The following is a 14,856-nucleotide window of genomic DNA, read 5'->3' as shown; positions in this document are numbered from 1 at the left end:
GATCTCCTGACCTCGTGATCCGCCCGTCTCGGCCTCCCAAAGTGCTGGGATTACAGGCTTGAGCCACCGCGCCCGGCCTAATTTTCTTTCTTAACTTTGCTTCCACTTTCCTTAAGTTTACTTTGGTTTTTTCCTCACTTCTTGAGGTGACATCTTAGATTATTGATTTTTAGACTTTTAGTTGTTTTCTAATATATGCACTTGAAAACTAGATTTTCCTTTAAGTACCGTTTTAGCTGTATCCCTCAGATTTTGATATATTGTATTGTCATTATCAACCGAGATATTTTCTAATTTATCTTACTATACTCTTTGGCCCATGATATATAACCTCTATTGAGGTTAAAGAGCATACTCACCTTGGTTTTGGTACTTTGGAATTTATAGAGACTTGGTTTATACCCCAGAATATAGTCTATCTTATTTACTGAACACACCGTGTGTACTCGAATACATGTACAAGTGTTGGGTGTAGTGTTGTATAAATATAAATTAGATCAAAGTAGTTAACCCTGTTGAGATCCTCTTTGTTACTACTTTCTCCTAATTTTGTCAGTTTCTGAGCAAAGCATGTGTTAGTTGCCTATTATGACTATAGGATTACCTATTTCTTACACTTTCAATTTTTGTTTTATGTATTTTGAGGCTTTATATTAGGTGCACACACATTAAAGATTATTTCTTTCCGGTGAATTGATCCCTTTATTACTATATGTCTGTTTATCTTTGGTAATACTCAGTTTTAAAGTCTATTTTATCTGACACGAATATAGTCAGTCTAGCCTTGTGCTTACTGTTTGAATGTTACGTCTTTCTTTATCTGTTTACTATTTATTTTTAATGTATTCTTATATATAATGTGAGGTTTCTATAAACAGCATATAATTGTGTCTTTCATTTTGTTGGTTCCTATAAACTCTGCCTTTTAACTAAATGAGGAGTTCATTAATATTTAATTATTTGTATAATTTGAGTTGGGTCTACTATTGTTTTCTCTTTAATATTTCTCATTAAAAAATATTTGCTCATCTCTCTTCTTTTGGGATGTTTGAATATTTTTTATAATTCCGTTTTATTTTATCTGCTGGCTTGTTGTACCTTTTTATATTATGCTTCCAGTGGGTGCTATTGTGCAGTGATGCTCCAAATGTGGTCCTGAGACCAGCAGCATCACCTGTGAATTTATTAGAAATGAAGATTCTCAGCCTTCAACCTCCACTAACTCAATCAAAAACTCTGTGCACAGAGTATAGCAATCTGTCATTTAGCAAGTTTTATATAATTCTGATACACTCTAAAATGTAAGAATTGTGCCTGTAACGATTATAACATCCATCCTTAACTTTTCAGTCTAATGAGAATTAGTATTCATCAATGACTATACCTATGTTTTTACTTCCTTATTATAGTTTTATCAACCTAATTCTGGGCTTATTTAATTAGATCATTGCTCCTTGGCAGTCATTTCATATTTCTTTTTTGACCCATGAGTCTTCAGAATTTAATTTTCATGTTGACTTTCTATAGGGCATTCATGAGTGTGATTTGCAACTGTTTAGAGAGGAAAGTGGAATTTGGAAGGGCACTGAGGCAGCACAGTGGGAGTCAGCAGCCTCAATTTAAGTATGTTGCCTTCAGATTCTTTTCCTTCCAAATATCATTATCCACTATAATATTTTAGTAGTAATATTCCATTTGATTTCAGACATTTACCCCATTCATGCAAGCATGTCATTCTAATAAGAGGATGAATTAGTGTGGTGGCTTATGTATTATTGATTCAGTATTTATTCCAAAGATACTAAGTACCTTCTATCTTTCCAGGCTATTTTAGGCAATGGGTGTTCAAGGGTGAGAAAAAAGTTCCTACACATGAATGTTTACATTCTGATGAGAATAGCGAGTAAGTTAACATGTAATATGATATTAAATAAGTTAAGTGCTGTGAAGTGCAAAGCAGGAGGAAAGAGAAACATAAGAGTATGGAATACTTCATATTGGACATTCAGCAAAGGCCATACTGAAGAGGTAATATGTGAACAGAACCTCAAGTGAAGAAGTGCACTGAGAGAAGGGATCAAGCAGGTATATGTGGAAAGTGCTTTTCAGGCAGAGAAATGGCAAGTCTGGTGTTCCTAAAGTGGAAATATAGTGAATTCCCATATGACTGAAGTGGAGGAAGCAAGCAAGAGAGTAGTAGAATATAAGATCAGAGAACACCAGGTCATGTAGAGTTTTGTAAACCAGGGTAGGAATTTTGGCTTTATTATAAACGTAGTACGAAACTGCAGGAAAATCTTAAGCAGAAAAATGAAGTGATCTGATTTGGAACTGAACACGGGAAGGCAAATTAAGTTCTGTGCTAGGTTAGTAAGACCAAGCAGTTTGATAGAAAACTACTCTTATATGAAGGCATCTTAGGGATCAATTGAAAATTTACATACGGTTGGAATTTGTTACATAGAAAATGATTTTCAGGAAGACTTTTTTCTAACTGCAAATGTTTACCCACAGAGTTTTATGAACAATCTGAACAACCATAAAGTTTTACATGTATCCTATTAAGGATATTAATACTGCCTAGTGTTGTTTTTAGGCCTGTGATTCCAGTGGAGTTTTTAAATCATGTTAACATCATAAAACTGGCTTATTAAAGATAACTTAGCTTGAATGCAGGATAACCTATGATAAGAGAGAAAAGGTGTTTGAAGTCGGTTATTAACTTAGATATAAAAAGCTGATTATGATTTTGGATGACCACCTTGTTTTGTTCTTATATTTACCTTACTGGTTGTCAATGATTATTTCCTTAATCAACTCTCTTAAATTCTTGTTATTTATAATGTCATCATTTTAGAATGCATTATAAGCTTTTAAATCCTTTAACTTGTTATGTATTTTATTCACATGTTTAAGAAGTTTCTTCTAGTGAATTAAATACAAAAGACATTTGTTTCTTGATGTCTTTTAGATTGGGAGTATGTATTTAAAAACAGTGAATTTTCATCAAAGCAAGAGGCATATGAAGAATCATCCACAGTTGTGACAGTGGGAACAAGACATCTTAGTTATAGCCTTGACTACCCCAATTTCAGAGAAGACTGTCAAAGTGAGGACTGGTATAAGAACCAGCTGGGAAGTCAAGAGGTACATCTTAGTCAGTTAATCATCACTCATAAGGAAATCCTTCCAGAAGTTCAAAATAAAGAATATAACAAATCTTGGCAAACATTCCACCAGGATACAATCTTTGACATACAACAGAGTTTTCCCACCAAAGAAAAAGAACATAAGCATGAACCACAAAAGAAAAGTTACCGGAAAAAATCTGTTGAAATGAAACATAGGAAAGTCTATGTAGAAAAGAAACTTTTGAAATGTAATGACTGTGAGAAAGTCTTCAACCAGAGCTCATCCCTTACTCTTCATCAGAGAATTCATACTGGAGAGAAACCCTATGCATGTGTTGAATGTGGGAAAACATTCAGCCAGAGTGCAAACTTGGCACAACATAAGAGAATACATACTGGGGAGAAACCTTATGAATGTAAAGAATGTAGGAAAGCCTTCAGCCAGAATGCACATCTGGCCCAACATCAGAGAGTTCATACTGGAGAGAAACCCTATCAGTGTAAAGAATGTAAAAAAGCCTTCAGCCAGATTGCACACCTGACTCAGCATCAGAGAGTTCATACTGGAGAGAGACCTTTTGAATGTATTGAATGTGGAAAGGCCTTTAGTAATGGTTCATTTCTTGCTCAGCATCAGAGAATTCATACAGGAGAGAAACCTTATGTGTGTAATGTGTGTGGGAAAGCCTTTAGCCATCGCGGATACCTAATTGTACACCAGAGAATTCATACTGGAGAGAGACCCTACGAATGTAAGGAATGTAGGAAAGCCTTCAGCCAGTATGCACACCTTGCTCAACATCAGAGAGTTCATACTGGAGAAAAACCTTATGAATGTAAAGTATGTAGGAAAGCCTTCAGCCAAATTGCATACCTTGATCAACATCAGAGGGTTCATACTGGAGAGAAACCCTATGAATGTATTGAATGTGGGAAGGCCTTTAGCAATAGTTCATCACTTGCACAACATCAGAGAAGTCATACTGGAGAAAAACCCTATATGTGTAAGGAATGTAGGAAAACATTTAGCCAGAATGCAGGCCTTGCTCAACATCAGAGAATTCATACTGGAGAGAAACCTTATGAATGTAATGTTTGTGGGAAAGCCTTTAGCTATAGTGGATCTCTTACTCTACATCAGAGAATTCATACTGGAGAGAGACCCTATGAATGTAAAGATTGCAGGAAATCTTTCAGGCAGCGTGCACATCTTGCTCATCATGAAAGAATTCATACTATGGAGTCATTCTTGACTCTTTCCTCTCCCTCACCCTCCACATCAAATCAGTTGTCAAGACCTGTAGGTTTCATCTCCTGAATATGTCTGAAATCTTACCTCTTTAATCCATTTCCATTCCATCATCCTTGTCCAATGCACATTAATATATTTGACATGGGATACTCGAGTAGCTTTCCAGTTAGTCTCCTTGTATTCACCATTGTCTGTGTCAGCTGTCCACATTGCAGCCAAATTTGTATTTAAAAAAATATATGTTTAATATCATTTCTCCCTCATTAAAATTCCTCAGTGGCATCCCATAGTTTTTAAGTTAAAGCACACATTCTTCAAAATAGCCTAAAAACCTAGCCTCTAACACCTTGTTCCAGCCTACCTTCCAAAGTTCCTATCTTTTGTCACTACCCATCTCATTCTCTGAATACTTATCCAGGATTAAGACACATTTTCCAGAATCAAAAAGATCTGGGTTCCAATCTTTGCACTTCCATTTTCTGCCCTCTAATTTGGGGGCAGCATTTTGTGCTTTGTAAGCTTCAGTCTGATTTATAGTGTGGGAATAATAATGGTTCTACCTCAAAAGTTAATAGAAGAATGAAATAATGCATGTAAATTGCTCAGCAGCGTGCCTAGCGTAAAGTAATTAAACATTAATGTAAAGTGAAAAGATAACCATACTATACATAGAAGAGCCGATCATCTCGGCCATGATTATCTCAGAAATAAAAAAGACATGCAGCAGCTCAGGACTGAGAGATTGTGAAGTTTTTTTTTTATTAGGAATGGTAGGCATTTTTCTAAAAGTAGGTGAAGAGAGTATCTAATACAGTAGGATTGACATTAGAGTCCATCATATAGGGTAAAATGGTGGCTTCTATCTCAGCATTGACTAGATATTTAACAGTTCTAAGAAGCTAATGTCTTATTTTAAAAGTCTTTTTTTTTTTTTGAGATAGAGTCTTGCTTTGTTGCCCAGGCTAGAATGCAGTGGTGCAATCTTGGGTCACTGCAACCTCTACCTCCCAGGTTTAAGTGATTCTCCTGCCTCAGCCTCCTGAGTAGCTGGGATTATAGACATGCACCACCATGCCTGGCTAATTTTTGTATTTTTAGTAGAGACAGGGTTTTGACATGTCGGCCAGGCTTTTCTCTCTTTCCTGACGTCAGGTGATCTGCCTGTCTTGGCCTCCCAAAGTTCTGGGATTACATGCGTGAGCTACCGTGCCTGGCATAAAAAGTCATTTTTAATAAGACAGCTTACTGAGATGTATTCATCATTAACATGTAAACAAAGGCAAAATTAAAAAGAAATCGTGAAACATCAGTAACCAATGAAGAGTAGAAAATAAAGTTTAAGTTTGAACCCCTTTTCTAAATCTGGGTAAATGAATTATATCAAACCTATGTCATTTAAACTAATAAAGGTTGTTAAATTACTAAAATTTCAAAACTAGTGAAGAAAAGAAACCAAAACTGTAGGTGAGTTCTCATAAACTGGCCCACAAACATGTTTGATTCTATATGCATGAAGTTTAAAATACATGTGAATACCTTCAGCAGACCATGTGTTTTCCCTTTCTGAAACATTCAAACCACTCCCTGATCCTTTATATCTGACCTTTTTAAATATTACTTCCTGACCCCAGAAGTCTTTTGGCATATAATCAATGCAGTAATCAATTCACATGTGACTATAGATACAAACAGAATGATGAAAGTTTCATGGAGGATGAAAAGGAAAACAAATATTTTATCCTTTATATGGTAAGATTGATTCACTATCATACAGATGTCAGTAGCCCATGAATTAATCTACAGATTCTACCTAACAAAATTCTAATACATTTTATAAGGTTTTAACATGTATGTGTGAACACACATATTCACGCTGTTACACATACAAAGAAAATATACAACAAAAGCGACCTATCACATCAGTGGTTTAACAGTTTTGGAAAAATTTGTACTGCTCTATACAACAATTCATTCTTTACGTATGTGAAAGTTACTTTCAAGTGGTCTATCTAAATGTGGAACAGACAGTGATTAGAGGACTCTGTGGCACACTCTAACCATGGAATGAGAATGGCCTTCCTAAACATCACATGGTGTTCCGAAGCCTCCCCACCTCCTGCCAACAAGTCATAGGTTTGACTGTATCAGAACTGTACAAAGATTTTATATGACCAAAGATAGCAAAACAAAGATACAATATTTTTTAAAGCTAAGAATGGGAGAAATTTATCGCAGCACATATAAACCATGGAATTCATATCCTTAACATAGAATTGCTCATAAAAATCTCTTAGGAAATGATGCGTTTCTCCGGCTCATAGTCAAAGGATGTGAAGAGGCAACAGGTGACCAATAAATATGTGGTAAGTACTAAATCTCCCTAGGATCAGAAGAAACACAGTTTAGGCCAAGGAAATACTATTTTTTCAATATCAGATTCATAAAACTTTGCATTGAAAGCATAGGAAAAGAGATACTATGCACAAATTTAAAAGAGCATGGGTTTGTACAAACTTTATAGTAGGCAATTTGTCAACTTCAGAATTTTAATTGGGAAAAGTAGAATTTTATTTTGAAGTTCAAAAACTCGGCACACAATGTCTTTCCCTCCAGATCCTATTATGCACATAGAACAATGTAAACGATACTTTAAAAAAAAGTGAGGCTTTTGAGTGGATGAAATAATTTTGTAAAAGGCAAAACAAGGAAGAGTGTTCATTCATGAAATGTAGTGGAAGATGCTGCATGTTATATGTGAATGACTGAAGGGTTTTAAAAATGGGATCTAGTCTGCCCAAAGGATCCCTAGAGAAGTTCAAGCTTGGAGTTGGCTTCTGTACAGGCTGTGGCTTCTAAGAAGACATGACGAAAAACCTCTTAAAGTCTTTCTATGTGAAAGTTATGTCAGTAACCCTTGCCAAAAGCCTCCTTACTCTCCCCTCTCTTATATAAGTAAATTTCACACCATTAACAAGTATAAGTTCTAACAATAAAATCTAAATGTAAATTACTAAAGCAAAACTATTAGAAAAAAATATAGTGGGATATGTTAATGACTTTGGTGTCAGACATGTCTTTCTAAAATATTCAAATACCGTAAGGGAAAAGATTGATAAAATTGACTGTCAAAAATTAGTGTGCTTTGGCCAGGCGCAGTTGCTCATGCCTGTAATCCTGCCACTTTGGGAGATGTAGGCAGGTGGATCATGAGGTCAGGAATTCAAAACTAGCCTGGCCAAGATGGTGAAACCCTGTCTCTCCTAAAAATACAAAAATTAGCCAGGTGCAGTGGCAGGCGCCTGTGATCCCAGCTACTCAATAGGCTGAGGCAGGAGAATTGCTTGAACCCGGGTGGCAGATTATGTATATATATAGAGAGAGTGTGTGCTTTTGGTCAGGCATGCTGGCTTATGCCTGTAATCCCAGCATTTGGGAGGCCGAGGCAGGTGGATTACCTGATCTCAGGAGTTAGAGACCAGCCTGACCAATATGGTGAAACCCTGTCTCTACTAAAAGTACAAAATTAGCTGGGTGTGGTGGTGCATGCCTGTAAACCCAGCCACTTGGGAGGCTGAGGCAGGTGAATGGCTTGATTCCAGGAGGTAGAGAATGCAGTGAGCTGAGATCATGCCATTGCACTCCAGCTTGGGTAACAAGAGCGAAACTCTGTCTCAACAACAACAAAAATTAGTGTGCTTTTAAAGAAAGTTAAAAGATAAGCAATAGGAATGAAGAAACACGTTTGTAATATAACGGACACATGTAAGAACACATAAGTCAATAAAGGACAACTAAGCATGTATATAAATAAGCAAGGATAAGAATGGGCAAATTATGGAAGAAATACAGATGTCTAATAAATCTAAGTCTCTGCTTAGATTAATAATGATATTAATAATGATACTAATCAGTATTAAGTGATGCAAATTTGTTCATTTATTATTTATTTATTTTCTAGAGATGAGGTCTCACTTTGTAGCTGAGGCTGATCTGAAACTCCTGGGCTCAAGTGGTCCTCTTCCCTCAGCTTCCCAAAGTGCTGGCATCACAGGTGGAGAGATTCAAATTTAGACAATATAATACCACATACTAGTAGTGGTATGGAGCCAGGATTTCTCATCACAGCTACTTTAGAGGCAGTGAAGTTTTTAAAGTGCTCACTATAGCCACTTTATAGGGTATAGTTAGTATATAAAACGCTGAAAACAACCTAAATTTCTATCCAAGTAATGACTAGGAGTTGTATGCTGGAATTTAAAAGAATGGGCTGATAATATTGATAGGAATTTGACTAAAGGACTTAACTGGTTGAAAATGTAAAAATTTTGGCACACACTAATGTATATTTAAACATTTATTTTTAATGCATTTCTAGAAGGATGCAAATGCTTAGTGAAAGTTCTGAACTGACACCCATCTGATAAATGTTTCTTCTGGGAAGGGACTGGTATTGGATGCTCTGGTCAAAAGAAGATTTAGTGTTATTTGTACTGTTTGAAGTTTTAAACATCAATGTAATAATTAAAAAACAAAAAACTTTTACGTGAAAAAAATTGAGTTTACAAAGAACTAGGATACCTAGAATGAAAAGTTGGCAGTCTAAGTTAAAATTTTTTTTTGGAATTCAGAGAATCTCTGCTTGACTTGCCAGCCCTTCCCAAGCATACAGATACCCTGGTAACCCTTCGCATTTAGGCAAACAGACCTACAGTGGAAATATACAAAGGACCCCCTGGCATTTACCTATGGTAATCAAACTATGTCCTACTTAAATGGAAACTGATAGCTAAGTATCATCACATGAAGAAAACTATCAGCATAATAAACACCAAGAGATACAATTGAATCCTGAGTGGGGAAAGTCATGTAATAACAGAAGAAAATGAAAACTTGATTTTAGCCTGCAGTTTGAAACTACAAAATAAAGGGAACAATGAGATAAGAACTCCTAAGAAATAAAAAAAAATACTGCTGTAATAAATTTGATAAAGGGCAGAAAGACAAGAAACTTTAGATGCATAAATTGAAAAGAAAAATGAGAATCAAAAAGGAACATGGAAATTTGCAAGGTCCAATATCTATGTTTGGGAAAAATTTTAACAAAATAAAAGAATGTATCAAATGAATGAGAAACTTTCTAAACTGAAACAAGGCATACATGTTCAGCTTGGGTTAGCTCACTGAATGTTGGACAGGATCAACTAGGAAAACCACAACAGGAAAATCCAGAAATATGCTTGTGAAATTTCAGAATATTAAAGAAAAAAACATTCTAAAAGTTTTCAAAAATCATTAGGTCATCTAAAAAAGAAAAAGCATCAAGATGATTTTAGCCCTTCATCCTATCAGAAATATTGGATAGAATACAGAATAGCACTTTCCAACTCATGACATAAAATTACTTTGGACCTAGAAGTCTATACCTGGCCAACAATATTTAAAGCATGAGACCAAATATTGATGTTTACAGACATGGAATTTATTTCCATATATCCATTATCCAGGGTATTAAAGGATTAACTCAAGCAAAATGTAGATGAAAAAGGAAGAAGACAGCAGGATAGGCTTCAGTGAACAGTGGTTGTAACCCAAGAGACTAGAGTTGAGGATGACAAGGATACCCACTTTGCAATAAGCATAGAAAACAATCCAAATTATTGGTAGACTAAGAATCCAGGGAGTCACTGAAGAAAAACTTTTTGAAGAATGGAATGGGTTCCATTAAACAGAATTCATATGAAGTTGGAGGATCTTAGCGATATGATGGAGATAAAATTTTGTTAATAGGAGAAGAAAAGAAACTGGCTCTGGAGAAGACAAAGGAAAAACCATACTAGATATCATGGTCTTAACATTAAGCAACTCCCCATGAAATGTTTCATGATTTTAGAAAACTGAAAAAGTTTCCCTTTAAGTGAGTACTAAGATCATAACATTGGATGTGTAGAGGAGGAATGTAATCTTTACACATTACTTGGCTCTGGCTCTTCAGAGAAAAACAAATGTTAGTAGCAATGCAACGCTATTTTATTTTCTACATTTATAATGTAGAAATCACTGAAGTATTATGTATAACAAATATCTAGTAATGTGAAAGGCAGAATATAGCTGATTGGATGGTGGAAGGCAAATGGGAAGATGAAAGATTGAAGCAAGGGGAAGTGGCAATAATCTCATCACACAGAGGAGATTCAGGAGATCTGCCTGAAGTTGATGGAATAAGAAAATACAGGTTAGCTATATTTCAAGTTAAAATGCAACAAATGTGATAAAATATAACTCACATGGAATGAGTTAAATCCTTTTCTTTCTTAAAAGACTTATAAAGAGTGTATAAAAATAAATCCAGAAATAGCAACAGTAGTCAGGATTGTCAGAAACCAAACAAAATTAGTTTAGGAAACAGGTATTTATTGATTCTTGTAATCAAAAAGCATTGAACATGTATGGCATAGTGTTAGGCTGGATTTAAGTGCTCAGACTTATCAGAGGTTTGTAACTCAGCTCTGCTTTCAGTAATTTCCTTCTCTCCAGGTTCTGTCTCTTGGTGGGAAAGAAATGGCATCTGAGGATATTAGACCTAAAATGTCCATAGAATATTTAATCTGAAAAGTAGGGCAATATCTTTGTCTTTCTGCCTCCATGTCAATCCCTGGGAGGAAAATATGATTTGTTTCAGTTTTGGTTTCAGTCCATGGTATGTGGGGTACTCTAGCCAGCCTGTGTCAGGTGCACATGCTTCTTCCAGAGAGACTGAATCACTGAACTGACCAATTCACAAAAAGAAAACAAACAAACAAACAAAAAAATAGGGGCTGGTTAAAGGGAGGTTGAGAATCAGTTCTCATAATGGCAAAACCTGACCTGAATTGACATGAAGGTATTTATTGATATTGCTCCCACTTAGTATAAACATTCATATCTTTTTCTTGAGCAATATTAATTTGTTCAATTCAGGGGTGCTACCTCAGACTCTGTAGCATAAGTAAGTTACATTTTTATGGGTCAAATGGACATAGCACAAAGTGGCTTGTAATTAAGCTGTCTTGCCAGTAATCCAGAGAAGGTTGCAGGATAAAGTAACCCCAGCAGAAAGAGGCTGGGGCTGTGGTGACAAGAATTGATTTAGCGTCACTTGGACCCAGCATGCCGGGGGACATCAGGGGAGTTCCTTTTAAGATGCTCCACAGAAGTCCTCCCTCACAGCAAGTGTCAGAGATACAGCCCACAGAAAGTGAGATGGCTTACCTGTATAAAGGAAAGCAGATGTGATCTATAAAGACTGTGGCCTTCAGGTAAGGAACTTCATTTTCCTACTCCCTTATCCTATTCTCTACAACAGAGTGGTAGACTGGCGTAATCCCACAAGGAGACAAGTTTGAATATATGTGTGAGAAGCCTTTAAAAATATTTACTAACTTCTACATTCAACAAGATGGAATGAAGCAGTTTCTGTTTGTCTCTCCTTTCTGAAACCAGGTTAAAGCAACAAGAGTAAGAAATGCATGTAGAGGCTTCTTTAATGAAGTGAAGAAACATGTATAATTCTGAGCTCCAAAATCCACATAGTGGTGCTGCTAAATGTGGGAAATCCTGGGAAAAGAAACTAAATCCTGGGAAAAGAAACTACTGCTGCATTGAGGAGCACAGAATTTTCCTAAGGCAGTAGCATATCTGGAAGGGCAAAAGAAAGGGCACCTGTATTACAGCCACAACATCACTTCGAACAGTCTGGCTTTGGAAGCATTCCTAAACCCTATTATAGTTGCAGAGTGTTGTGTAAGTGACAGGAGGGCTTAAGGAGGAAATGCATGGGTTTTAAAAAATGGTTTATCATGTAATAGAGGAAAGAAAATACTGCCAGTGATGTGCAAGAATGCCAAGTAAAGACTAATCCTTGCTACTCAGTCTGCGCCATGGAATAACAGCATGAGCATCACCTGAGAGTTTGTTAAAATTCCAGAATCTTGGGCCCTAACCCAGACTTAATCATTCAGAATCTGCAGTTTTACAAGATCTCCAGGTGATCGGTACATATTGTTTCAGATTCACTGGAGTAAAACCAATTATCTGCTAGTGTAAAGCACTGTCCTTCCATAAATAAGTAAATCAGGAAAAGCTCACTTCATTCAAAAATTAAAAACTCCAGTCATTCACAGATCTTATCTATAATGGTAGGCTCAAAATTACAGAACACCCCTTCATTAAAACTGAATAAAATGAAAAGAATGTGCCAGCATCATGGAATGAGAAAATTGCACTACCTCATATCACATACTTGAAAATATAATACAGTAACAGTAGGCTCACAGTAAAACAATGTACCAGCATCTTTGGAATTCTCTGCCCTCTGGGAAAAGCAGCATAATGGAGAAAAAGTTGGAAGAAAATCTGAAAAAACTTCACTGATACATCCTGATCATTGTGTGGGGAAGAGGGGAGATGCAGGCAGCAATGAACAAACATACATAAAATGCCTCTTAAGAATCCTACTTCACTCTAGATAGATAGTAGTTTGGATAGGAAAGACAAGTTGGTAATATATGTTAAATATACCTACGTTTTGACCCAATAATTTATCCTCTAAAAATATTGTTAAATCTTTACAAAGGCATATGTACAAGAATGTTAATTGCAATATTATTTTAGAAACTAAAAATCCTAGATTCCTCATTATTACCACCCTCTCTAAATCCTTATCTGAGATCTACACTTCTGGCAAAGATGGAGTCCTAGGGAATAATTTAATCTCTCATCTGAAATACTATAAAATGACATCAGGTAATAAAAAAATGATCTCTGGGAAATTAGAAACAAATGAGGTGAGTCCTATGATTTCCCCAGACAACTGCATGGAATTTCCAGGCTGTGGTACAGATCTCTACGAATTAAGGTGATGGAGCTAGGAGTCAGGGAGATCAAGGTGGCTAGAGTTCCCAGGATAGAGAGTTTGAGAGGAGACAGCTCTCAGAAAAGGAAAAAAAAGCATCTAGAAATCTATAGTGTGTTCCTCTATTTTTTTTTTTTTTTTTTACCTGACTACAGATCAGAATATGGATGTGAAGAAACTACCTGAAACTGGGGAAAGAACTGAAAGAACTACAAGGAGAAATAAACAAACCCAGAATTATAACTGTAGATTTCAGCATGCCTCTCAATAGAACATGTAAATAGAACAAATAGGATATTGAAGACTTGGAACATTATCACCAGCTTGACCTAACTGATATTTGTGGAACTATTCACCCCAAGAAGAGTAAAACACACATTCTTTTCAAATGAACCCAGAACATTTACCCAGACAATAATTCCAGGCCTTAAAACACATATCAGTAAATTGAAAAGCATTAAAGTCATACTATCTATCTTTTTTTTTTTTTGGAGACGAGTCTCACTCCATCACCCAGGCTGGAGTGCAGTGGTGCCATCTCGGCTCACTGCAACCTCTGCCTCCCGGGTTCAAGCAATTCTCTGCCTCAGCCTTCTGAGTGGCTGGGATTACAGGTGCCTGCCAGCACACCTGGCTAAGTTTTTTGTATTTTTAGTAGAGACGGGGTTTCACCATCTTGGCCAGGTTGGTCTTGAACTCCTGACCTTGTGACCCACCTGCCTCAGACTCCCAAAGTGCTGGGATTACAGGCGTGAGCCACCGGTGACACAGAATATATTTTCTAACCAGAATGGATTTAAATCAATAACAGAAAAGTAATTAGAAAACACCCAAATATTTAGAACAAAAGAACACACTTTTCAGTAATCATATTTCTAAGAAGAAATCAAAAGGGAAAATAAATATTTTGAGTTGAATGAAACTTAGAAAAAAGCACATCAAAATGCATGGGATGTACCACAGTACTTGGAAAGAAATACAGTGGCACTAAATGTCAATGTTACAAAACAAATGACTCAAATCAATGACTCCAATTTGCACCTAACAAATTAGAAACAGAAGAGCAATGAAATGAAACCCGAAGTTAACACAAGAATGGAAATAATAAAAATCAGAATGGAAGCCAATGAAATAGAAACCTGAAAAACAAAAGCTGGTTCTTTGAGAAGGTCAATGAAACAAAAAAATTGCAGACAAAGAAAAAAAAGATTATACAAGTTATCAGTATCTGGAATGGCAGATGTGGTATCACTACAAATGATACAGTTATTAAATGAATAAAAGAATGTTATGAACTTTATGCAAATAATTTGACAATTTAAAAATTCTTCAAAGAAGTTAACAAGGTTTACTGAAGAAATACTCAGTTCTATATTAGAAAAATGGAATTTGTGGCCAGGCATGGTGGCTCATGCCTGTAATCCCAGCATTTTGGGAGGCCAAGGCAGGCGGATCACGAGCTCAGGAGATTGAGACCATTCTGGCTAACACAGTGAAACCCCGTCTCTACTAAAAATACAAAAAAATCAGCCAGGTGTGGTGGTGGGTGTCTGTAGTCCAAGCTATTTGAGAGGCTGAGGCAG

The 14,856-nt window shown here is 36.2% G+C and overlaps 1 protein-coding gene across 3 annotated transcripts in view; it reads left to right on the top strand.

Moving 5' to 3' along the window:
* ZNF583 (zinc finger protein 583) overlaps nucleotides 1–4,665 on the top strand; it is a 17,720-nt gene extending 13,055 nt beyond the window's left edge. For 2 of the 3 annotated variants that reach the window (XM_011932424.1, XM_011932423.1), the window contains one exon: nucleotides 2,972–4,665. In XM_011932424.1, coding sequence (XP_011787814.1) covers nucleotides 2,972–4,449 — 1,478 coding nt within the window. In that variant the 3' untranslated portion in view covers nucleotides 4,450–4,665. The remainder of the gene's footprint in view (nucleotides 1–2,971) is intronic. The other variant, XM_011932425.1, reaches the window with a different exon arrangement.
* Nucleotides 4,666–14,856: the final 10,191 nt, after the last annotated feature.

This window comes from Colobus angolensis, unplaced genomic scaffold (genome assembly GCF_000951035.1).
Source record: "Colobus angolensis palliatus isolate OR3802 unplaced genomic scaffold, Cang.pa_1.0 Scaffold96, whole genome shotgun sequence".
In the NCBI taxonomy this organism is placed as follows: domain Eukaryota; kingdom Metazoa; phylum Chordata; class Mammalia; order Primates; family Cercopithecidae; genus Colobus; species Colobus angolensis.
The sequence above is the reverse complement of the archived record's forward strand: the minus strand, read 5'-3'. Positions and strand labels throughout refer to the sequence as shown.